This window comes from Coturnix japonica, chromosome 5 (genome assembly GCF_001577835.2).
Source record: "Coturnix japonica isolate 7356 chromosome 5, Coturnix japonica 2.1, whole genome shotgun sequence".
NCBI classification, from domain to species: domain Eukaryota; kingdom Metazoa; phylum Chordata; class Aves; order Galliformes; family Phasianidae; genus Coturnix; species Coturnix japonica.
The window spans coordinates 34,798,734-34,824,906 of record NC_029520.1 but is presented as its reverse complement, the minus strand read 5'-3'; the positions used below and the strand labels follow the sequence as shown (position 1 = coordinate 34,824,906).

Genomic DNA, 26,173 nt, shown 5'->3' with positions numbered 1-26,173 from the left:
TTCCTATAAATGCATAAGCATAGCTTGCAAATTCCCAACTTTGCTATTGTGTAACAATGCTCTTTTACCAGTATTTGTGTGGAATTGCTCTAATTAAAACAAACATATACAAGCTACATTGCATGATGCTGCACTCACACCTACAACACTCTTATGCAGAACCGCACAATCCACACGCTCTGATTGAACTCTAGAACATAAGCTAACATGGCAATTGGCAGCATAGGATGTTGTCACCCTTTCAGTAGTTAAGGCATTTAGCTACTTCCTGAATTCAGAAAACACCTACTTTAAGTTCAGGACAAATGTATTGTAATAACACACTGTTCTTCTGCCAGTTCCCCCAAAGGATCCTCCTTTTGCCATACTCCTTCCCAGTTCTGTCCTATCCCATTCTTCCTTTGGTCAGTGCATAATTCTTCTCATCCATTAAGTCACAATTTTCAGGCCTTACAGTGGAGCACACTGGGCAAGCTCAGAAATGAGCAGCACTACCCACTTCATGTGGAAAAGAGCATTAGAAGTCACTTTGACCCCTCTACTTCACCCTTAAATCTAAGCCTTCTGTAGCCTTTATTATTTAAAGCCTTTTCATTGCAACAATAGAAAATATCAAATCCGTCCTAGGTCTTATAGTGCCAGACACCATACAAATACGTAACAATGACAGTTTGTGGCCACCAAGTTTTTATGATCTGGGAAAAAAAAAAAAGCAAAAAACAACCAAGAATAGTAAATGAGGCAGACAGAGGCCAACATTGTATTTGAAACAAACAGTATATATATAATTCTTAGCTTGTCAGCAACAACAATCACAACTTTGCTTGTACAGACACATGAAATTACAATGACTTTATCCAACCTTTTCTCAACATCATTCTGATACCAGACACACTGAGTTACCAGCTCATCCCTGCTCTATTAATGTGATATGCTTTCCTCTCTAATATTACAACCACTGTTTTTTTGAAAGCTGTCTTTCTAAGCAAAGCAGGTGAGCAAATAGTTTCCTGTAGGTAGAAGAGACGTTTCACACATTCCAGAGAGACAGGTGTTTAAATTACAGCAGGATTAAAGACAGGCAAGGGATTCAAAATGAGGGAGAGAACACCAGCATGATAGTAAGGTCTGGCTGCAGCCAGCCCACCCAGATGGGTGCTACTTCTTATTACTGTGCCATGTGCTGAGGCATTTCAGCTGCTGTAATTAGCTTGCCACGATGTTGCTTTGGTAGGTTGCTGAGGGAACCCCAACACATCTGTGCACAGCAGAGTGGCTTCATTTTCCCGTTATAATATTAACCCTCCTGTACACCTGACGCAACAGTATCCTTCATACAGGGGCAAATACTTAGCAACAAATAAATTCTTTTGCTTAAAAAAAAAAAGATATTGTACAGTACCTGGACAATAGCAAATACTGAAAGCTCCATAAAGAATAGCTCATAGCTTCAAAAATAGGAGTAGGAGAAAAAAAAATATCTAATAAAAGGACTAACGTGGCTCAAAAGAAAAGATGTTAATATGGATCTACAAGAAGAAAGTTAGTCTTCTTTGTTTGTTTTTAATAACAAGTTTGAAGGTAAGCAATACACTTGCCTTCTTGATCGTAGAGATGCATAAGCTTAAAAGAACCAGACGTCTATGGTCTTGCTTAATTCTCAGAAATACTTTTCTGAATAAATTTAACAGAAGCAAAAGTCTCAACTCTTGTATCCAGTACTGCTGGGTATAGTTCTGTAGCCTTGCTTAATTTAATTTCTTGGTCTGCTTTATAATTGAAATGGGAAATGTATATAATTATAAAGGTTGGAAAAGACCTCTCGGATCATCTAGTCCAACACTCATCTACCACCAGCGTTATCCACTAAACCATGTCCCTCTGTACAACACTCAAACATTTACTGAACACCTGCAGGGACACTGACTTTATCAGCTCCTCAGGCAGCCCATTCAAGCATCTGACCACTCTTTCAGAGAAGAAGCTTTTTCTAACATCCAACCTGAACCTCCCCTGGCACAACCTGAGGCCATTCCCTCTTGTCCTATTGCTGCTACCTGGGAGAAAAGGCTGACCTTCAACTCACCACATCTTCCCTTCAAGGAGTTGTAGAAGGCAACGAGGTCTCCCCTGAGCCTCCTCTTCTCCAGACAAACAATTCCAGTTTCCTCAACCACTCCTTGTACGACTTGTGCTTCCGTCCCCTCAGCTGCTTTGCTGCCCTTCCCTGGACACGTTCCAGAACCTTGATGTCCTTCTTGTCATAAGGGGCCCAAAACTGATCACAGTACTTGAAGTGTGGCATCACCAGCACACAGTGCAGGGGGGCAACCACCTCCCTGCTCCTGCTGACTGCACTATTTCTGATACAAGCCAGGATGCTGTTGGCCTTCTTGGCCACCTGGGCACACTGCTGGCTCCGCTGAGCATCAATCAATACGCCCAGGTCCATTTCCTCTGCACAACCTTCCAGCCACTCTGTCCCAAGCCTGTAGGATCGCATGGGGTTGTTGTGACTAAAGTGCAGGACCTGCTGCTTAGTCTTGTTGAACTTCATCCCAATGGCATCAGCCCAGTGACCCAACCTGTCCAGACCCCTCTGTAGGACCTTCCTTCCCTCAGGTCAATCAACACTTCCCCCCAACTTGGTGTCATCTGTAGACTTCCTGAGCATGCACTCAATCCCCTCATACAGATCATCAGTAAAGATATTAAACAGGATGGTTTCCAGTACTGACCCCTGGAGTACACCAGTCACGACTGGTCACTAGGTGGATTTAATTCCACTCACCACCAAAATCTGGTCCTGGCCCCTCAGCCAATTCTTTACCCAGCAGAGTGTACCTGTCCAGGCCATAGGCTGCCAGTGTCCCCAGCAGAATAGAGTGGGTGACAGTGTCAAAGGCTTTGCTAAAGTCTAAGTGGCTGGGCCAGATCTCCTGGCTGTCCCACACATGCAATGATACCTCCAAATAAAGAAAACGAAGAATGAAAACAAGCATTCTGTGGAGAAATAACCTTCTAGAAATCATAAGCAAGAGTCTAAAGAGGAACTTTCACATTCTTGATCTACATTACACTATTTTTTTCAATAGCTTCTCACTATCATCTTAGAGTACTTAATCTTTCCTTACATAAAATGCTTTATTTTCACTTTGATCTTGTTTCAAATAGGCCAAAGAAGTAGATATTCTGCTTCTTTTTTTAAGTAGCAAATGTTAATAATAATAGTAATAAACGAACAAACAACGAAGTGCTACAGATCAGCTTTCAAGGACTCAGGAAAAGACTCCCAAAAGGTCAAGTGTTTTTCTTATCAGTTTGCAGGAGTCAACCAGGGTGAACCAGGACACATCATTGCTTGAAGCTGTTATTATGCCTCTTCTGGAAGTGTGACAAAGTGACTTAAATTTTCACTACAAACAGTCTGAACAGCAGATCCTGAGTTTCACTATCACAGTGTTACAGCACTGAGCAAACAACACAGTACAAAGATGCCAACTTTACACTCCCCAGTTGGCAGTTTCAGCATTTTGCTATCATAGGCCAGTCATATCCCGTTGCCTGTAAATGATGCGCTGAGGACAAAAGATCTACAGACCATAAGGCCATTTCTTCTACTTGAAGCCACACTCACATCTTCTCTGTTTCACACATCTCTTCTATTTGGGTCATTCTGATTGGTGAGAAGGAAAAGGAATCCAGGAGGTCAAGACTAGAGACAGGCCAAAAGGATGCAGTCATCATAGACTTTATAGTTTCCTCCAGAAAAGCCTTCAATATGATGAAAAGTTTATAATCTGAACCTAGAAGAGACCTAACACTGCAGAATTTGGGGCAAAATATACACTACCATTAAGTTTCAAGTTTGATTGGTTTAACCATTGAAAAAAAATCCTTTATTTTAAAGATTAAGCATGGATGAAGGTTAAGACATATGTTAGTTAGAAGAGCATTGGACTTATGAACAGACCAGAATCTTTCAGTTTTGTTGCCTCAGACAGGATAAAACAACACTACATAATAAGCTCAAAGAAGGAAGCATGCCATTAGAAAGATAAAGAATGTGTAAAATGTCTAATAATTTGTGAGATCATCTCCTTTGCCTCTTGATCAGCTTTACTCTGTACGCTCAGTCTGACTTTGAGACCCACCCTCTACTTGAATCAATCCCTAATTTCCTATTTTATTACTTATTACTTTTTATCCATCAATGCAATCTTCATATCCAAATACTTTGTAAAACAAATATTTCTTCTTTCACTATCTGGCTCACCTAGGCACTGCATTCTCACCTGCCAACCATTCCTTAGGCACATATTCCCCAAAGCTTTTGAGATTACTGAAATATTCACATCCCAGGAACAGAAGTAGGAGTTAACAACATGCCATATTAAAAAAAAATTTAGATCTTTGTTGCATTATGGCTGACATGTACTATAATAATAGAAATAGTCTTCATTAATCTGTCCCCTACCCAGTTTTCATGTTGCATTTTCTTGGCTTCACCACAGAGATCCCACATACATCTGTGATCTAGCCCAGGCCCATATGACTTAATCTAACAGAGCACCTAGGTCTTCCAGTACTACTGGAAATTGTCCATCTGCTTTACAGTTCATCTTCCTTACTGTACTGAGAGGATGAAATCCAACAGAAAATTTCAATATGGGAAGTTGATTCTTTTCTGAAATATCAACAGAGACTCCAAACCAATCTCAAACACAGATACTTTCGCTGTCTGAGCAGTTGACATAAAATACACCTACTACAAATTCTTTGGAGAAATCACACAGTACTAATGTTTTTGTAGGGCTGCTTTCTTGTGACCCAAGTCAGCTTGCTGACCACACCCCATTCACTAAAATAGCTTCATTTTCTGCTCAGATTTGAACTTGCAGGGGCAACCAGTCAGAGGGGAAGAACTGGGGCTAAAAGGCAGCAAAGTGTGAAATCTGTGCGTGTACCAAGGCTGATCTGGCCAAGGGCCTGTGACATTCCTTCTTTGCTTGCTGAGCTTACCAGCTTACAGGATATACATATGCATACAGAGCAGAAGCCTTCCAGTCTCCAGAAAATGTTCCAGACAAAGACCTGCCAGAGACATTCCTGGGAAACCTGACAAACTTGCAAATTCCTTTGTAGAGTCTCCAGCGTATGCATCCATTTAACAATGAAAAAAAAAAACCCTGTGTTCATATTGCTGCTGTGGATGGCTGAACTCCCCTCTTCCTTCTCCTGAAAAAGTCAGGCTTTCATTTAGACACTGCCTCCAGGCTTCCCAGTGGTAGTGATTTTGATACTGCACATTTGCTCATCAAGGTATATTCCTTCCCGTAACACTAGTAAGTACTAGCTGCTCAGCCTGGTTCATTTAGTGACTCAATAGATCTGCAAATGTTGCTGCACTGGTAACTAAAGCCTCTGCTCCTATTCCCTTTGGCAGCTCAGAGCAGAAGGGTTCAATTCCAGCACTGCAGAAGCCACACTGACATTTTTGCTTCATACAGCCTCTGCTGATTTCACTTGTATCACTGCTGAATCTACAAGTTAGTAGAATTAGAAGTTACTTCAATTCTTGTGTCAACAGCCTGAGGATGAGGAAAAGATGGGGCCCTTCAGGGGCACTTCAGCAGTACAAACAGCTTTGTAGAAAAAAAAAATAGACCTCAGGCTTCATCTCTTGGCCTCTTGCTCCTCTTCCTGGTTATAGACTGTCTCTTTCCTCTGTTTCCCCTTCACTCTCTCAGCATAAACAGTAAAAGTCAACTAAATGGTTATGTAAGGAAAATAAATCAGATTAAGACTCAGATAAATTAATCTGAGTCAAATCAGAGGACTAACGCTGAGTGGAGAAAAAAAAAACCACCACCACACCAAAAACATTCAGCAAGAAAAATATCCCTACAGTTCTGAAAGCACTTGCTGGCCTTTTGGTTGCCCCCACAGTGCACTGCTCAGGCCCAGAACCAAAGGAGCTGATATCCACTGGGATCTGTACAGCATTTTGCCTCACTGGCAGTTCATTCTGTAGCCAGGACAATTTAGACCAGGGTCTTAAGCTATGTAGATGAGATGGGTAACAAGGTTTTGCAGTAACTGTTTAGCTGAAGCTCTTTATTTCGAGATTCTTGTGGCACAAGATTTCCACAAAGTCACTCTGGGGCGCTGTAAACTGCCTATTCCATTTATTCCTCACTTCCTCTCCACTGTCCTAACATTTAGTAAACTCCTCTTTTTCTTCCCAGTTTCCGTTTTCTGTCCAAATGAAAAATGTAGAATGAGGACAGCGCTCCATCCTCCAATGGACCTGTCAGCTGTTTGCAGGAATGCTGGCTGCTGGATCTTGGGCACAGACTGCTTGCATAACTGAGATGGAGACAGCTCAGTCTGGCCCTTGCCTGGGTGGTCTGATGTTATCCCTATGATTGAACTCTCTGGCTAAAAGAACTGGAGCTATTCCTAATGATAGCTGAGTCCTGAAATCTCACACCCTCCCTCACAGAGAAGGGCAGAGCTCCCACAAGGCTTCCCCTCCTTCTCTCCCTCTTTCTGGTAAAGTTGGCCAATTCAACGCATTCTTCTGTACATGAGCATTAATAGCTACAAAGAACTACAGATATCAACCACAGCCCCTGCCACCAATCTGTGATAGGGACCTCACACAGATCCAGCACTACAGGATAAAACCCTCTTTTTACCTTGCAGCATATTTCAGAGAGAAGTAGCCTGCTATTCACAAAGGAAAGCACATAAAAATCCAGGATCCAGTCACCTGGCTCTGGATCTATGCACATGCTGTGCATTTTAACTTTCTCCCCCAGAAGGTCCTGCAGTGCAAGCACATGGAAATAGTTTATGCTAAACACACCTTAAGAACAGGCTTTAGAATTCATGCCTGGCAGGGAACATAGCAGAGGAAAAACAAGCCTAGATTATTTTGGTCACAGCCTCCATCCATCTATCCATCAGGGAAAGCCAATAACTAACAGGTAGAGACAAAACAAATCTTAGTTCATCTCTCCTGAAGTAGTGAAGGAGCCAATAAAAATCTTAAATTAGAAAAGAAGATAAAGGCAATTTAGCCCCTAATTCAATAGAAAGGGTTCATTCTCTGTGCTGTTATTCTCCAACAGTTCTCCAGTAGGAATAATCCTAGCTCATGTTTGGCTCTAGGCAAACCAAGCAAGCGAGTTTTCAAGACAATCTGAAAAAGAGGAATTGACAACACTGCAGCTGAAGCACTACACAGCACATACTGACAAAGACATCGGCATCTGGTAAAAATATTATCCATCATCTGCAATGCATAATCAGGAAAATCCCCAGTTTCAGATAATGATTTCCTCCCAAGTGTCTCAGAAACCCTGCTATCATAAAGGAAATACGTAGCATGACCACAGTAAAACAACCCAGTAAAGAGAAGGTCATAAATATGGTTACAGATGCACAGCACACATTCCTCATCACATTACAGACAGAAAGCTCGTTCAGAGCAATGGCCCAGCATAATTGCTATCCTGCCTGATGCATTTCAGAGGAGAGAAGACACTTAAATTTCCATTTCAGTTAGCTGAAACATCTACTTGATAAGGAAAGCTCATTACTTCTGTATGTTAAAACCAGCAATTTGTCATCTGAAAAGCATCCGTTATTCTAAGGAAAATATTCCAGACCACATGGTCTACATAAATCTACCATATAGCTCTGAATCCTGTTTAGCATTTGACCTTAATGGCACCTTGTTTCAGGAAGTTTCAGAAGATTTGCACACACTGTGCTTTAGTAACTATTCCCTTTTATCAGTTGTTACTTTGGTGTCTTCCTACTAAACTGAATATCCCTCTTATCCTATTATAAGAAATACAAGTAAAATCATCATTATTTACCTTGCTATCCACTGCCTTCTGTAACTCCTGCATATCTATTTCTTCCCTAAACAAACCATCTTCATTTTTTCTTTATTTGAATGCGTGGTCATCTGGTTCTGGAGCTAAACATGCTGTTTTAATTTACAGGAAACACGTATAGCCTTTATTACCAAAAAGCACGTTTGTTATGTTTTTGTCCTCCACATCCACTTCACCACCAACTCAGCCTTTCCATATAAACTTTGTCACTATGCATGTTGAGAGAGAAATGTGAAGCAGGTGCTGTGGGTATGAATGGGAAACAGGGAGGAACAGTAGGGATTAGAGAGCTGGAAGTGGACTCTGAAGTCTGATGATGGCGACATCATTCCAAGCACAGCTGCTGAGGCTGTATTCTTGGGAACCCCAGAGACCCAGACTAATACTTGGATAGTAGAAGCAATTCTCACAAGAAGCGGAATGGAAAACAAACTTCCCAGCTGCTCCTGGAAGGAGGTATTGCATTAGAGTACACCCACCCAGAAGACACAGCTGGGTACAACCCAAACAACCAAAGCGCAGTCAAAGCCATTCAACATGCATGTAGAAGTTCTTGCCTGTGGAAAATAAGCAGCCCACAGTAGCAGTAATATTTTCAATAGTCTCTCTCTTTCACTACCCTCCACCACATCCCTCAACCGAGAGCCCTAATCTTGCCATTAACCATAATTAAATCTAAATATTGAGTCCCTTTCATACCAGCCAGGTACTTCAAAACCAGGTACTGTGGTTAACTGGAAGCTACTGTGCTAATAAACAACAATACAGTTGCCATCACCAAAAGTCTTTCACAGTGAGGGTGGTGAGCAGTTGTCCAGAAATGTAGTTATGTCCCATCCCTGGAGATTTTCAAGGCGAGGCTGGATCAGGCCCTAGACAACCTGATCTACCTGTGCATGTCCCTGTTTACTGCAGGAGAGTTGGACTAGACGATCTTTAAATGTCCCTTCCAATTCTAAGGATTCTGTGATTTCAAGATTCTCTAATTCTCTGCTCAATTTCCCTTTCTTCTATAAAAAGACTTTAGCAATGCTGTTGTAATTTCACAGAAAACCAAAATTCTGGTCACTGTAAGCACTTCAAAATAACAATATGACAAATCAATTCTTAAAATTTATTTTTTCCAACACAACTCAGCCCAGCTCAGTGCCAACACAGAAGCCTGTCACAGAGATTCTAGCTTTACCACGTACATACCTGCTGCGTAAGGAGGCTGATGTGGCTTGGTGGGGAGTACTGACAAGCTGCTTGTTTTTCTGCCAGCTGCTGCAGTTCTGCTGCTACCATACTGGGGCTGTAACGTTTGCCCAGGGAAGGAGCATCTTCTGTACCTTTGTTCATCACGATAGAGCTCACACGCTGCCCACTTGGACTGTGATGGCGCAAACCTACCAAAGAAAAAAATCAACAAAATATTCAGTCATACTTGGTGAGCAGTATCACAGAATCACAGAATGGTTTGAGCTGGAAGGGACCTTAATGGCAGATGCCTTCCACTAGGTCAGGTTGTTCAAGGCCTATTTCTTGAATGCTTCCAGGAAGGTTACATCCGTAGTCTCTCTAAACAACCTGTTCCAGTTCCTAACTACCTTCATGGTGAAGAATTTCTTCCTTATATTTAATCTAAACCTATCCTATTTACTTTAAAACCATTCCTGGTAAAGAATTTATCCCCATCTTTCTTGCAGGCCCCCATTACATACTGGAAGGCTGCTATGTGGTCTCTTTAGAGAAGTTTAAGCAGAACTGCCCCAACTCTCAGAGTCCCCCTTCAGACGAAAGCAGTTTGGCTCTGATATTTTTTGTGGTCTTCCTCTGGATCTGCTCTAATAGTATGTCTGACTCTCAATATGCTGATCACACAGATGCAAAAGGGGGTATGACACTTCCTGCAGGTTCTATGGTGAATACAGACTTCTATTCTGTATAGGTTTTCCCTATATGTGCTTTAATCAATGCCAAATTCACATTCTCTTCAACATAATGAATTTAAGAGCACACCGTGCCAGAGAATTTTGGCTGGCTGTTACACATTAAATCTATAATGGTTTTCCTTCAAAACGAATGGATTCCTTTAAATAACCTATGAAATTGGGAAGTCAGATTTATCTTAATGCTAGAAAGTTTGTCACTATGAATACAGCAGCCCTAGTGAAAAAGTGCTGATGCAGAACTCAAAGCAAATATGTAGTGCCATTTCAAAGGAAAGCACATCACTAAGACCATGGCTGTTAGCTTGTGTATGGTTCCCAAAACTCTGAACAGATTATCATCTGCATCCATAAATTTGTAGTTTCTTCTACCTTTCAACATCCTAACAATCTAAAGTTACATTGCGTAACTATGTTCTATCCCAAAACAGGAATGAGAAGTGTCTGAATCCACTTAGATCTTATATTTTTAGAGATCTTGATGCACTTTTAAGCATTCAACAACTATGAAGCTTGACTAAGAGACTTCTCTTGGAGAGAAAAATGAAGAACTGCACACAGACTGAGGAAGGACTTCTGCTAAATGAAACTATACTGAAATGACTAAGGATTAAAAAAAAATAGTAATACAAACAGGAGAAAATGCATAATACTTTATCCACCAGCTTTTCCAAAACTAGTTCAATTCCCTATCCATCTTCTCAGTAAAAGGGCATTTTTGACAAGCAAGGGCTGCTTCATGCACTCCTCTATGAGAAATTTAGTACCATTTGAATAAGAATCAATTCTAGAAATGCAAAATTCCCACCTATTCTAGAACACAGATTACAGTATCTTTGTACTGCACCCGTCAGTCTTTATGGAACACAGAACACACACCTGCTTTTGCAGAGGTTGATCGGGACAATCTTTGGCTGTAGATCTGAGCAGCTCTCTGCAAAGACGAGAATGGGCCAACGGTGTAGCTGCCAGAACGATGTAACCCTGCAAGGCTAGAAGCCTCACTGGACACTGGGTTTGTGAAGACAGAAGAGCAGACAGTGGCTGTGCTCTGGCTCTGGGAGGAAGGTGGTGAAGATGAGGAATGAATTAGCCTTAGACCACTGGGAGGAGTCAACAACGAACAGTGACCAGGCACCTGCGGATTTTCAGAGGCTGCATGTTGAGATGGTAACTGGGAACTGGTACTTCTCCGGAACGAGGCACCAGAAGCAGAGGAAGCAGCACTAGGAGGGCAGCACCGACGTAATTTCATTTCAGCATTTAAAGAGAAGGCGGATCTTTCTGGAACTACAAAAAGACAGTGAATATACTATGTGAGAGAAGCTGCTTTTGAGGTCCTTCAGATAGTAACAACAAACTCGAGAAACCTCTGTTCATAGACATGCTGAAGACAAAGTGACTTCACTGATAACTAAAAAAAAAACCTGAGGCAGCTCTACATGACAAACATCTTCTTTCAAAGCTTGTCATATCTAGATTTTTCCCCACAGAAGAGCAGCTAATTCACTTATACTGCTCGCCCTACAGTACCTCTTGGGTTTAAAAGAAAAAGATGCAGAATCTTCCCCAAAACTGAGCATTCAGGTACCTCAGATTGTACCCACAGATTCTAAAATTTGTTTAAATCTGTATACGCATTTGTTACTTATTTTGATGATGACTGAAGTCACACTTACAGGTTGATTTCATTTCTTTGGCTTTACAGCCTCTTACTCTTCCTTCTGCAGATAGATCTGCAACTGAACTTTTGGGCTGATCGCCTTTTATTTTTTTCATCACCTCAGGCTGGTCTGTAACAATCAGGAATTAGGAGTTAGAAGACAGAACAGGACTGCAGAATTAAAACCTTGTTATAATGGACTTTCCCACTAATATTGCAGACCATGAAACAATGTTCATCATAATTGTGCTGTCACATACAGCAACAAGGATGACTAGATGTGCGCAGCTGATACTGCACTTCTTTCCATGGAATGCTTAATTAGACTCAAATGAGAAGACTACACCCTCCATTCAGAATGATCACTGTAGGCAGCACAATTGAACTTAGTTACTCTCATCTCTTATTTTGATCACAGGATTTCACATTTGTAATTTCAGTATCTTCAGATTTCTACATTCTGATATCAGTCACAAGTCATCGTATCTAGAGCTCCTTATAAGGAGCTAGTCCCATGTCACACCACTTCACTGAGAGAAGTTAAGAATGCACTTATTCTAGTCTTCACATTATGGAATCAGTGATGAGGAAAAAAAAAAAAAGAAAGAAACACAACCTCCAGAAACCTAAATAACATTCTGGATGGTCTTTTCTCTTTATTCTATAGACTCAAGTGAAACTGTGTTAGCCTGGGCAATATAATCTTGAATTGCCTGCAACACTTACCCCCCTGAGGCTGATTTTCTGACTGGTTATTGGTGATCCTGGGTTTTGCGGTCCTGGAGTTTGTTCCTAAGACGACACTTGCTGACTTATTTTTTTGCGTGTAAAACGTTAGCACTTCCTCCAATTCTCTCTCACTACAATAAGGAGAGAAGAAAAGACCTAAATGAAGACTCCAAAATATAACACCATTGTTTTTCCACCCAGCACTACAAGCCATGAAGAATTTATTTCAAAATACATTTTCTAGCAGACTCTTCTACATCAGTCAGATCAAGTTCTGAACGTACATGGGAAAAACTGCATTTTCTCTCATTAAAGTAACTGCTTGCACCAAACTGCCTTAGTAAGCCAAAAGGCTAGGGTGAAGACTGTCTTAACCCCTTCCTTCCTCTTCTCAGACAGTATCAACCTGGAGGGTTCCTGAAGAGATGTAGAAAGCATGTAAGTTGGTTTCTAAGAGCAGAAACTTGAGATTCAGGCAATTGTCCAACCACAGCAATTCAAGGCCACCTGAGAAGCAGCTCTAGTTTCATTCTCCTTCCAAAGGACTTCTAGTGTTACAGGAAAATAGACCACAGTGATCATCAGCATCAGGTTGGAATTTACTGAGATCAGAGCAACCACTGCTGTCCCTTTGAGGTTCAATAGTGAAAACACTTATTGTATATCCTTTTCTACATACCACATGACAACTCTACAAGTATTTGCTTGTTGGGAGTGAGAAAAGAGACATCAAAGTTCTGTCCCCCCAACATAAGCAGGAGCAGGCACTAAGGTCAGTAAAGGTATCTTAAAGGCACAGTCCCATCATCTTCTGGGCTGAGAGATCATCTACCAAATGGAATAAAATCTGCTCCTACCTTGCACTGGAAATAAAGTTCTGAAAAGCTTCAGGATTCACTCCCTCCTCTTCTTCTTCCTGTTTCTTTTTTGATCGCTTCTGAATCATCTGTTCTGTTTCCTGTGAACAAGCAGCATTAGTCTCTCTATGAAGTTATTCTGTCCTGTGGCATAGCTGCCATGCAGAAAAAACAAAATGTAATTCCTTGAGATCTAAGAAAAAAATAGCAGCTCTAAAGTTAAATACATTTATAATTTGGCTCTACATGCAGCACAGAGAGCCCCAGAGACAGCATGCTTAAATGTCCATTAATCTCATTTATTTACTTGACAAAGCTTTTTAGAATTGACTTGCTGAAATGACATGAAAGCTTAAACAAATGCTCTTGCTTCACGCTAAGACATGAGAGGGCATGGAGGGGAAATACATCATTCTTTGCAGATATTAGGTCACCCTTCTACAATTTCTGTCACAGTTTTTCCATAATAGCTTTTATTTGAACATCTGTCCCATAAGGAAATACTCAGGAAGGCAGAAGTGACAGAAATGTAAAATTATATTGCAGAAACTCGATCAAGAATGTTGCAGAGAGCATCCATATTTTGTATTGTAAACTAAGAGTTCTCCTAGAGTTAAATTATTCCATCCTGCAGAAAATTGGTGAGGTCTTAATTACATACAAATAATAATCTCCAATAGCAAAAGCAATGAAAGTAGAACAGTACAGCCTGAGGCAAATACATGCTTATACACTAGAATATGCTGTAATAAAAGATGATAAACCTTTGTTTGTGAGAAATTTATCAGCTATAAATGATCTTTATACTTTACACAAGTAGTTACTGACATTAGAACTTGTATTGATACAAACACTTTTGTTAATTCAAAACAAACAAAAGACCTGCCTGAAATTCCAGTATCAACATATAAACTTTATTTGACCAGACTTCACCTCCATTTCCTACTGCCACTCCAAGTTCTCCTAGGACAAAAGGGTTAGTTATATCTTGTGAAAGATAATTGAAGAGAGAGAGAAAAAGCTTTTCTGGGGTATGCCTCTCCTCTTCACTACGTAAGTAGAAGTCTGGACAATACACAGTCTGTTATTTAGTTTGCTGGAGACAGTGGTTTTTTTTCTCCTGTGCAATCACAGAAGATGCATAATAACTGGTAAGAATCCCCTGATAAATCTGAAGTTACAAGTCAGTGAAAGAAGTCTGTATGTTGGAATTAGACATCAAAAGTCTTGTAGCCTGGCAGTCTCACAAAAGCTTAAGTGTCTATGCTCTAAAACCTCTAGTGATCTGTTTACATTTGTTTTAACTAGGAAAATATGTTTACATACTGATTTATTTTCACTTACACAGTGGGTTTTTTTGCGAATTTACTTGGGAGTTGGAGGAAAATCCTAATGTTTGAATACAATTTAAGTGGAAATTATACCCAAAGCAGTTGTGTTTTTCAGCCACCACAGAACCACCCGAGCGTACTGTGGTTCTCTTAGCACAGTAATTCACTGAGCATTAGGCATGCAAGACACTCCCTTGAACAGATTTGTTTAACACCAACCTTGCTTTGACAGATCAAGTTACCAGATGTCAGTTCTGATGAGGTACTGTAAAAGTGAACATCCTCTAACAAGAAGGAGCTTGAAGGCCTGTGTGCACAGCACCCTCTGAGATCAAAATTCAAACTACCTGTGTTCCAACACTGAAGAAATGCCAGGGGACAAGGGAAACAGGGAGAAAGCTGTATTTACAAAACAAAATTATCATGGAATCACTATGCTAAGAAGAGCACATTCTAAACCTAAAGAGGAGAAAATTATTTACATTTGGACTTCTTCTTGTCACTGAGCATGTAGTTCTATATTATAGATGGTTAGCATTCCCTCAGCATACTAAATGAATGAAAGAATGTGTTTCACATTCTGTACTGTATACAAACTCTTTTTCTCTATAGAAGCATAATAGAAACAAGGATAAATGGGAAGAGGCCTTAAAAAGCATTAAAATCAAAGACAAACCAAAGAAAAAGTGAACTACCAGTTAAAATATTTCACTGTGTTTTTTCTTTTATGCACATGATTACTGGACAGCACACATTACATAGTGATGCTGTTGTCTGAGCATTTGGATATGCAAACTACCATTACTTGATGCACAACTGCAAACAAGACTGTAAGTTACAGAACAGAGCCCTTCAGATGACCTTTTGTCTTGTCTATGACAGTAGCCAACAAAAGACACATTACAGGAAAACAACAGAAATCAAATAAACTGTGCTAGTGATAATTTCTTACACAAGTTAGATGTAAAATACATATAACATTTAAACAAAAGGCATTTCCAAGGGTTCCTCAGTTTCTGAAGTCATTAATAAACTGGTAGATATATCAATGGGTGTCTCATACCTATCTCCTGACCTATAATTACAACAGCAGATGGTGTAGAACTTGTTAGAACTGGTCTAGATGCACTGGATATCCTGCTCTGGTTTTGGCTTAGAATATAATAACAAGATCCACTGTGGTGGCACAAAAGCAACAAAGCCTGAAGGTACTGAAGTAAACTAAGTACCTTAGCCCTCTACTGAGTAGAATAAGCTACCAGAAGAAGAATCAATTCATCACCTTGTTATAACAGGTTATGAACTCTCCCAACTGGTGAGCCAGGATACGACGACGATCATTTAGTCCTAAATGACGGCTGGGAAGCAGCAACCTCAAAGACTGCTGAAGATTGCTGGCAGCTCGCTTCAGAAAGTGCACCACGAGCTCCTGCAAGCATGAAAGATAGAGTTAACAATGGATCAACTGAAAGAAAGGGGAAAAGGGAACAGAGATACCATAGTTGTTCCTGACTTGCAAAAACTAACGGTACGGTCTGTCAGTTGTCAGTGTATTTTCTCAGGACAGGGTCATTCTGTAATGTGCATTTTTAATAAAGCCCTACAAATCCTAGACTGTGAAGAAGGTACCAAACTGTACCAGCTCTTCCCCTGGAACACACATTCAGCAAGGACATACTTGTTTGCAGAAAGCTAAAGAACCTGCTGTACAGTGTTCTTTTAGGGAGGTATTGTGAGGGAATCCAAGCTTGTTGCAATATTTAAGACGCATATACATTAAACACAGAACTTTAACACACTGCCTAGAGAAACGTATCACATGGTTTCAAAAGAAAAACAAAACAAATAAACTAAAAACATTCCCCCCAAACACCTATGCTACATAGTAACTTTCTTTTCTCAGTGTCTCTTTCTTTGCTATCCTGAATACATGAAATACTGCTAAGTACAGATGGCTGCAAAGAGTCCAATAGTACAGAAGCAAAAAAACTTAACAGGGTACCTGCTCCACTTGAGTGGATGCTTTTAAGGTTCTTTTTGTAATACAAGAGTAGCGTGAATTACATACTGCTAAGTAATCTTAAGGAATCTTAGAGGAATTCTAAAGCAGTTAGGGTCAGAGCTGAGAGATCCAGTGAAGAATCAGGGAAAGATCTGGGCAGCTCAAATGTCAACCACGCTTTAGTCATCTAGAGTCTACTGACATTGCTCAGGTGTCAGCCAGCATTCCTATCTTGCCTGTATGTTAAAATATAGAACTGACAACTAGACAAAGATAAGCAAGTATAATCTTAGAATCACAGAATCCTTAGAGTTGGAAGGTACATTTAAAGACCATCTAGTCCAACTCTCCTGCAATGAACAGGGACATGTACATGTAGATCAGGTTGTCTAGGGCCTGATCCAGTCTTGCCTTGAAAATCTCCAGGGATGGGACATCAATCACATCACTAGGTAACCCATTCCAGTGCCTCACCACCCTCGCTGAAAAATATTTTTTCCCCATATCTAACCTCAATTTACTCTCCCTGTTCTATCACCACAAACACTGCTATAGAGTCTGCCCCTACTTCCCTGTTGCTCCCCTTTAGACACTGACAGGCCATTCTCAGGTCACTACAGAGCCTTCTCTTCTTCAGGCTGAACAGACCCAGCTCTTTCAGCCTGTCCTCATAGGAGGTGTTCCATTCCATGGATCATTTTTGAGGCCCTTCTCTGAATGTACTCCAGCATGTTTATGTCTTGCGTGTACTGAGGATTCCACATCTGGACGCAGTACTCCAGGTGAGGCCTCGCCAGCCCAGAGCAGAGGGGCAGGCTCACCTCTCTTGCCCTGCTGGTCACAAGGTACTTTTGGACCTCAGTTCTTCCAAGGATTGGAACTGGAAATCTCTCAGGACAGATTCAAGCTGGGCTAGTCTAAGCTAACACAAAGCTTCTTACCATTTGGTTTTCCTCTTTTGCAGCCCAGGCAGCATTATGTAACAGGTCACCAGCATCCTTCATCAATCGCAGCTGAACATGCTGTAGATAGGCAGAGAAAGCCCTACGAGCCTGCACTTTGCTGCGGACCAAGAGAATCACAGTCAGCTACTCAGAGTAGCAATGGAAAGAATTACAGGGGAGTATATTCAGCAAGGACCTTGCAGGTTCAAAAACACTGACACTTAAGGGAAAGAGAATCACATCACCCCACCAGTATTCCCAAGGAGACCTTCGGTTCACCAAGACAGGGCGCACAGTTCCACAGATTCAAGAGATAGAAGATGCCCTCTAATTTCTAAGAGCACTTCAAAACACTCAGTGCACTCGTTGCCTTCTCACAGCCATAGCAACTCTCTTCCAAAAGTCAATATCACTAACATCAGTAAAACTGTATTTTTAAACCCAGTTCAAGGCCCTCCTGGACCTTCACCTTCACAACCATTTTGAACACAACAACAGACCATAAATTAAAGAGCTTAGCATCACTGCCAGAGTTCTAACAAAGACCATGCAATTCCCATTGGAAACGACAGAATTAAAATCAATGAAAGTAAGATTTTCCCCTGCTGGTCCAAGGACAAAGGCCAGATTTCATTGAGCAAGGCACCACTCAAGAAAGAACAAATGTCAGCAAAATCTGCTGTGCAGCTGGCTGAGCATGTTGGGAAGCTGTGAGCACGAATTGAGGAGAAGACCAGGGTGAGACAAGGAGGGACACATTGATCATTATTCCTTCACAATAGCGGTCACTTTAGCATATGTATCTGTTGCAAGAGAAATTGCTGAAAACTTTACTTATTTCTGCTTGCTGTCATCTTGGCCTAACCCCTCTCATCCAACATACTTTTCCCTCAGTCTGTTCCTCATTGTAGTTTCCTCCAGTGTCACCATAAACTGTCACTCGCATTGCCAAGCACAGTTTCTCCTTTCATTTTGTAAAAACATAGAGGCAGATGGGCTTCAGCATCAGTGACCGATTACCCTCCTATCACAGGCAATGTCAATCTTTTCTACAAAATTATCACATTTCATCTTAAAAAAAAAAAAAAAAAAGATAAAATGATCATCTCACCATCATGAGGTTTTTCAAATCACTACTTCCCTGAAATGGTATTCCAGATCTCACTGTGTCAATAATCAGGAAACTTCTATTACTTTGCAGCCTAGCTTCATTCACAGACAATTTTGATCTGCCTTCTCTTTTCTTTCTCTAGCACTGTCCTATAGGCTGGTTTCTTTTGGATGAACAGGCCTAGCTTCTTTTGGATGAAAATGTTATTACTTCAACTCCCCGGCCTGCTGACCCCACAGCAAAGCTTTCATCAATGACAGATCACATGGGTCCAAGCCCAGCACAGTCCTGGAACATGAGGTCACTACAAGCCTTACACACTTCTGCGAGGGGGAAATCCCAACATCACTGGGTGCTGAGCAAGATTCTGCCAGGAACAGCAGACAGAGCTGACATTCTCAGCAGAAGTCAGTTCTATATATAGGTAGATGACATTATTGCTATACCCATCCTCAAAAACATTTCAGATTCTTCTGTCATAACAGCAAATGTTCTTGCTAGAAAAAAAACCTCAAAACAATTCCAAAATCCATTTGATAATTCATAAATCCACCCAGAAATTAATCTAAGAAGGCAGATACAAGCAACATTTTTCCTCCTCTATCTTTGGACACTTTTCACACAAAACAATATTTCTTATATCTGTGTAGGAGCGTTTTTCATCTTCTAGATGCAAGAGCACTCCTTGTTCTTCTTAACCATCTGCAAACAGTCACTTTTATCAACTGAATTGAAGGGAAAGATCAGCTTCTCTAAACATTTAGTAGGACCCAGGCTGTTATTTTTCTACACAATTTCCTCCAGTACCACCGCTCCTTTTCAAGCAGCTGAGTCATCCGTCTGAACAATCTGCTCCACAGTCATGCCCAGCAGCAGGCAATAAGATGTGTCAGTGACTTATTGCTCTCAAATGACCTTTTGTCTTGCTCTCAGGAGGTGCAGACTCTGAGCATCAGAGACTGCTGTTAGGGATAAAAAACTTCATCATCCAAAATATAAGCACAACAAAGAGAAAACTATATTTTTATGGAGAGGTAGCACTGAGGTGTACTTTCCCAACCTTTCTTGATTAGCTTAACATACAAAAACTGCAATTCATATGGAAATGCTGAGAATGAAAAGACACATTTTAAGATTCGATAACAAACACCTTGTATTAAGACAAAAGCATTATAGAATCCCAAGTTGACTAAAAGAATAACTTACATGATCAGATTAAATTGAAATGAAAACTACAGTTCAGACATTTAGCTGAACCGTCAGTCTCTGCAACCATCCGCCTTCTGTGTCAACTAAGACAGCTCACAGACAAAAATCCAGGCTCTTTAACCACACTCTCCTCTAACCTCCTCACTCTCCTCCATAGTGGAGCACGTAAGTCTATATTCTCAATATGTTTATATTAGCTGACAGCCGGACTCAAAGCAATATACAGAAATTTCTCACCTTAGATTTCCATTTTTTTTAAGAATCTGCAGCAAGTTAAACTGAGACTTTGCATCTGTCTTTTCAAGAAATGGCTCTCTTCCATTTCCTGTTTTCTTGTCAAGTTTTTCTGCCAATTTCTCCTTACTAGCAGTTTTCTCCAGGTCAGAGAGCTTTGGCTCGCTTTTCAACTGGCTGTTCAAAGGAGAGCCAAGAGTTCCATCTTGTTCTTTATCTTCATCTGCTGCCTCCTCTTCCTCTTCACCTTCTATGTCTGTGAGGGGCAGCTTTGTTGGCTGTGATGCCTCTGTAGAGAAGAAATAATCTATTCTGTGACCAAGCTGTGGAGACTGCCCTACTATAAATATGCTCAGGTTTATTCCTGAACTCTTCCACCAGAAGGAGAAAACATCATTTTAGAACATCATGGTAACTGGTGCTGCTCTTTATTATTCCTTCTGGCTTCCCATTTACATATCAAACAGCTAAAGATCTAAACTTCACAAAATGAGAAATAGGTAGTTTCCTATGCTTCATCCCAACTCTTTGGCAGGCCTTGAGCTCACATGTATGTTCACTTTCCGGATTTTTGTGTTTCACAAAAACCAAAGCTAAAAAATCTTAACTTCACATGTGCCAGTAAAGATGACATATTTTAATATAGCTCCATAAGTCATCATGTAACTGACTGTCATGGGAGAGGCTGTGTGTATCAGGTAGCTACTAGAAAGAATTAGACAAAGGCTTAAGTAACAGTCACTTATTAAGATCATTCCCCCTGATTCCTTTTAAGTCTTTGTCACATTGGCTTGAATAAAAAACATTTTTCTTTTTCCAAGTGCTTAGAGGCAGTTCAAGTGTAGCAAGTCTAGCCTGAAAGCTCCCAAGTTTTCCTCTTTCTCTAAACAGCTGGAAGACTATGGAGACACACACATAGCGTAAAGTGCAACTACAAGCTCATGTTCAAGAAAATCCTGATTACATTTAGCCAGATATGTGGAGATATGAATAGTGGGAACACAATTCTTAAAATTATAAAACAGTTGGAGTTGAAAAGGAACTTAAAAGGCCATCTAGTTCCAAAATTCCAACTTGGCAGGGATGCCTGCAACTAAATCAAGTTGCTTCAAGTCCCAACCAATCTGACCTCCAACACTTCCATGGAGGGGGCATCCACAACCTCTGATCAACCTGTTCCAATTTCTAACCACCCTAATGGTATAGAATTTTATCATTGTATTTAATCTAAACCTACCCTCTCTTAGTTTAAAATCATTATCCCATCTTGTCACAACACATCGTGGTTAAGAGTCTCTCCTCATCTTTCTTTCAGGTCCCCTTAGTAATTTGAAAGGCCCTATAAGATCTCCTTGGAGCCTTCTCTTCTGTAGACTGAACAACTGCAATTCTCACAGCCTCTCTTCACAGGAGATCTGTTACACCCCTCTGATCAGTTTCATGACCCTGACCCTTTTCTTGACACTAAGAAAGCAGGAGGCCCAGAAGAATAATAAAGTGAAAATTAATAATAATTCACAAAATAAAAATGTCAACTCCTGAATCCCAATACCCTTAAGTACTACAATAGCTAAAGCAACCAACCCCATTCAGACAGATTCCAAATACAAAAACTTGTGTTTGCTTAGGACTTAACATTCAGCTAACATTCTAGCTGTGCATACCTGATGACCTTGCTTGTGCTGCTCTAGCTCTGATACGACATCGCCGGCGCTTCCGTAACTCCAGAGAAATGAGCTTTCTCTCATAAAAGAGAGAATGAGAATCTACAGCTTCCTGACTCGTATCCAGCCTCCCATTAAGATCTTCTCTGGAAGGCAAAATAGGGAGACATACTTAAAGGCTCTTTATATTTCTCTCTCTGATGGTACAAAGAACTTTTGGCAGATTAAATTTCTTCAAGAAACTGTTTTCTTGACACAGGGCAAAAACAATTACAATCAGTCCAGATTTGCTCCATTTAAAGCTTACAAAAGTTCATAGCAAATCTTTCAAGTAGTTCATAGAGCATTAGCTCTCAAAAGCCCCAGACTCATTTATCTACTGTCATGCTTTCACAGCTCAGCAGCATCTCTCCACTATAGAGCAGTTCAAGGCACAATTAGTAAGGAAAACTGGATTGAACAGTACAAGTACAAAACAATGGAGGGGAGTTCGAAGAGAGCACAAGGATGTGAAGCCTGTCTGCAAAACCTTTTACATAGACAGCCTCTTCTTCATTGTTACACCAGAGACAAGAATTTTAACTAACATAATCTGGGTGAACATTGACAGTCTTCCTACAAATTCAGCAAAGGAGAAGGATCTCGGTCAGATTTCTTAAAAGAAAACAAACATGCTAACTTTCTACCAGCACAGAAAGATCCAGCAAAATGCTCTTTATAATGTGTGAATAACCACAGAAAATTTCCATTGCTCCATTTATCTAGTGGAACTAGCAAAGTAAATATATGGGTATATGAAATTCCCGCATACTATGGAATCTGTCACGTGCTGTGTTCAACATTACAGCATCAGTGCCAGAGTAACAAGCCTAAGAGGAACAATCTTAAGGTCCAGTGCAACAAAAACATTAGCTCTTCTGATGTTGGGAAACTGCTTCCCCAACACTTACTTAATGAAATTGGTTATGAGAGGTGGGAGCAACAGAATTCTTCCATATTTTGATTGGTTTGGGGTAGAATAGGTGCTGATCCAGGACTTAGAAAGCAAAGGTATGGCAATCTAAATTCAGAGTAAACTCTAAAAATTCAAATTATTTCATAAGTATTTACCCAGATTTTCCAGTGGTGAAGTCTCCTTTCATCTTGTCGCTAAAAAGGGAAAAAGAGCAAATATCACTCTTTTGTTCTTGATCAGCAACTCTATTAAAAAGCCTCCAAAATCTTTTATATATAAAATGAAAAGACCAAATTTATAGAATTTCTTCTTAATCCTATCTTAAAGCAGGATAAAATGTTCTAAAAGAGGAACTGTGAGCAGATGTTCTAAAAACAACGCTTACATCTTTCTAACTCAAATGGGAGATGTCATTACTTACCACACATCTCTAGAAACATCTCTGATATTACAGCCTTACCTTTCTTCTGTAGTAACTTTACTGCAGAACTCAAGAAAAACAGCGGAAGAGGATGGATGCTAAATACACAATAAAAGTGCATAGATCTCTCAACTGAAGTTCAACTAACAGCATGAATCAAACAACAACCCAGAGAAAGAAGCATCAAATCATGCTTGTGTATGTTGAGAGAGAGGAATACTAAACCTCTGGAGTAAATTTCCAGTGTTTGTATGAGGAAAAGTTCTGATACGAGTTTAAATTTGAAACAAAAGGTAAACAAGGACCACCTATAATCTCTTCATGAAGAAACATATGTGCTTAGAGGTTTTACAGGCCTAGACTCATCTCTTTCCTACTCCCATGCCTTTCCTGCATTGGTCCTTTTTACCCTTGGATTTAGAACTGAGACACATAAGAATAAGAGCAATCTCCGCAATAACCAGCACACTAGAAAAGAGATGTACAACTATTACTACCCTTTATAAATCACAGAGTGATGTTTATTATACTGGATAAGTGAACAATCAGTACTTTTCATGCTGTTTGTGTCCTTTGTCTCCCTCCCAAACCCCAAATCATTCTACCTGTCCTGAAACAGACGTGTAGCCAGCATGTAGTTCATTGATGTCTTGTACTCTAAAAAGGATCTAGAAAAACAAAATACAGGATATCTCAAGGTAGAGTTCACCACACTAAAAGATGTTACACAGAAAAAAAAGTAATCTATAAAAAATATCCCAGAAGAAGTTGATTGAGACAATATGTTGTATTACAACAGAAAAAGAAGAAATGAGAGCTACCAGTCCTTAGCTGGAGTTCCTGATGATGCAAGAGACATGAAGAAGCATTGTACACTGGAAAGGAAAAAAGCATAGTGTAGTATCACTCACTCCTATATAGTTTATGGCCCAATGAGAAAGTACACAGGTACACAGGACACGCAGCTGTAGGATGTAAAAGCAGATAGCAGCAATAAGTTACTTAAAGAGAAGACGTTTATTCTGACAGAAAAGCAGTATCAGCATCTATGAAACAACGTTTAACAGCCTTCTGTGAAGTGCAATTAGTAATAAACAGCAATTCTGATAGGTGACTACATTAAACTACATGTACATAACACAGAATATTCCTCAACAGAAAGCACTGGTGTAACACTGAGCCATCCTAATGGATTTTCAGACTTACCCATAAAGGTCCCACGTTAATGGGGTAGGGAATATGCGGATGAAACCTCCTCTCCGCTCATCCTCATCTTTCACTCGACGAAGAACTTTTATCTTGGAATAAATAACAAAAAAGAAAAAAATATAGCTGGCAAAATAGAAGCAATGGATAAAGAACCCCAGAAAAATCCCTTGACTTCAGAGCATAAAATGATATCACTGCATCCCTTGGGGTGAGCTGGGTATGTATGACATAAATCCTTAGGCAAATTTATCTTGTGTTTAAATTCCAAAGGAGTATACCACGTCTGCTTGGCACAGTTGAGGGCAAGGAGTGACCCCAACAGTAAAACTCAGCATTTCTGTTTCAAAAAAATTGTACTTCTGTCATGCTTTTCATACGTGTCTACTTGCTCTTTGCTAAGCAAGTTATCCCACATGTGGTGTGAAAGCCAAGGTAAACAATATTTAATAGCCTACTTACCTCTTCCATGGAGAGGCCCAGCACAGAGCTTCCTTGCCTTCCTGTTGCTTTTTCCCTCCCCGAGGACATTGAGTTTTTCATTTCAGCATCACTGGCAGAAAGAGGACGGGTACGCTGCAGAGACACAGTGCAAATACAAATCTTTCCCTTCCTCACACAAATTTCTTAATTTAAGTTACATTCAAACCCTATGACTTAATTTCCAGCAGAAGCCACAATCTACAGAACTACGGCCAAAACTGAAGCTCCTGCAGACCACTCCTTAAAGAATCTACACCCTTGTGGGCACCATGTGTGAGTATTCATATTCCTAGTTTTCAGCAGAGCGGAATAATACAGAGCTCACTGCCAGTATTTACACCCCTAGCCAGTTCAGGGCAAGCATGAGACATACCCAAAAGCACCAAAGTCAGGATTCACACTCTCAGCCACTGAGCCCAGAAAGATCCATGAGCAAAGAATAATAAAGCCAGAGTTCATATTCATAGTCTCCCAAAAACCACTGGGGTTCACACATCAGTGGTATTAGGAACATTCTGTCCCTATAGATCTTCAACAAGCATTGATAAATGTCAATGGGTGCCATTTTTTCCTTGGGGAAGAACTCAGTTCCTCATCTTTGCTTCATCCGCACGTCTACGTCAGACATCATTTTGTCAGACTGCTCCTCTGCTGCCACCTGTCACGCAGGTTCAACCTCTACTGCCATACCACCAACATCTGCTTCTGATGTTTTGGGCCAATGTCATAAAACAGGAGGCATTACTTTCAGAGCAGCCCTTATATAACCTTAAAATTCCAGCAAGACTGAAATCTTTAAACACATTCTTGAGTACATTCTAAGCTTCTCTTAAGCCCAATTCAGACGAAATGCTTCTGGGGATGAAAAAAAAACAACCTACAAGTTTAGCTCAAGAAGTCTCGTGCCTTTATATAAAATCCAAACTATCTCTTAGCAGTACACCAAACAAAGAATGTACTAGAGAGCTTTCTTATTTTAGAAAGAAGAGGGAAACATAACTGGGAAAAACTCAATGGAGTAACTCATACTGCTCAGCAACACCATTTTTACATGCATGGACCAGTCTCACTTCATTATAAATTGCAAATGGCTGTACAGAATTCACAGATGAAAGAACCACAACAGCAACAAGCACTGCAATAGAATGGGTTATACTCTGCAGTGACTGGTAGAGAAAATTGACATCACCATTTTTTCCTGAAATACGTTGTTAATCCTAATGGAAACTGACTACATACCACAAGAGAGAATGAGACAATCTGCATGAGAGGGGTCGATAACAAAAGCATTTGTAGAAGAAATAAAAACGTCAGTACACAACCATGTTTGATGCTCTAGACTAATACCCTTCCCAGTTAAGGCCATCTCTTCCTAAACTTTCCTCTAAACAAAAAGAACAGCTCTACAACTTTGCTTCACTAACTTCCTCTTCCTTCTTTAATGCAGGACTCTGCTATAACACAGAAATGCCTCCAGCTACATGAAATTCTTGCTTTTGACCCACAGCTTATCTTCAAAAGTA

The 26,173-nt window shown here is 40.3% G+C and overlaps 1 protein-coding gene across 13 annotated transcripts in view; it reads right to left on the bottom strand.

Annotated features, from left to right (window-relative positions):
• TTLL5 (tubulin tyrosine ligase like 5) overlaps positions 1–26,173 on the bottom strand; it is a 106,898-nt gene that overhangs the window by 48,573 nt on the left and 32,152 nt on the right. For all 13 annotated transcript variants that reach the window (XM_015865139.2, XM_015865136.2, XM_015865146.2 and 10 more), the window contains 13 exons: positions 24,630–24,743; positions 24,168–24,259; positions 23,567–23,629; positions 22,696–22,734; positions 21,586–21,731; positions 19,925–20,210; positions 17,365–17,485; positions 15,704–15,850; positions 13,091–13,191; positions 12,231–12,364; positions 11,521–11,634; positions 10,721–11,131; positions 9,108–9,298 (listed from right to left, as the gene is read on the bottom strand). In XM_015865139.2, coding sequence (XP_015720625.1) covers positions 9,108–9,298; positions 10,721–11,131; positions 11,521–11,634; positions 12,231–12,364; positions 13,091–13,191; positions 15,704–15,850; positions 17,365–17,485; positions 19,925–20,210; positions 21,586–21,731; positions 22,696–22,734; positions 23,567–23,629; positions 24,168–24,259; positions 24,630–24,743 — 1,959 coding nt within the window. The remainder of the gene's footprint in view (positions 1–9,107; positions 9,299–10,720; positions 11,132–11,520; positions 11,635–12,230; positions 12,365–13,090; positions 13,192–15,703; positions 15,851–17,364; positions 17,486–19,924; positions 20,211–21,585; positions 21,732–22,695; positions 22,735–23,566; positions 23,630–24,167; positions 24,260–24,629; positions 24,744–26,173) is intronic.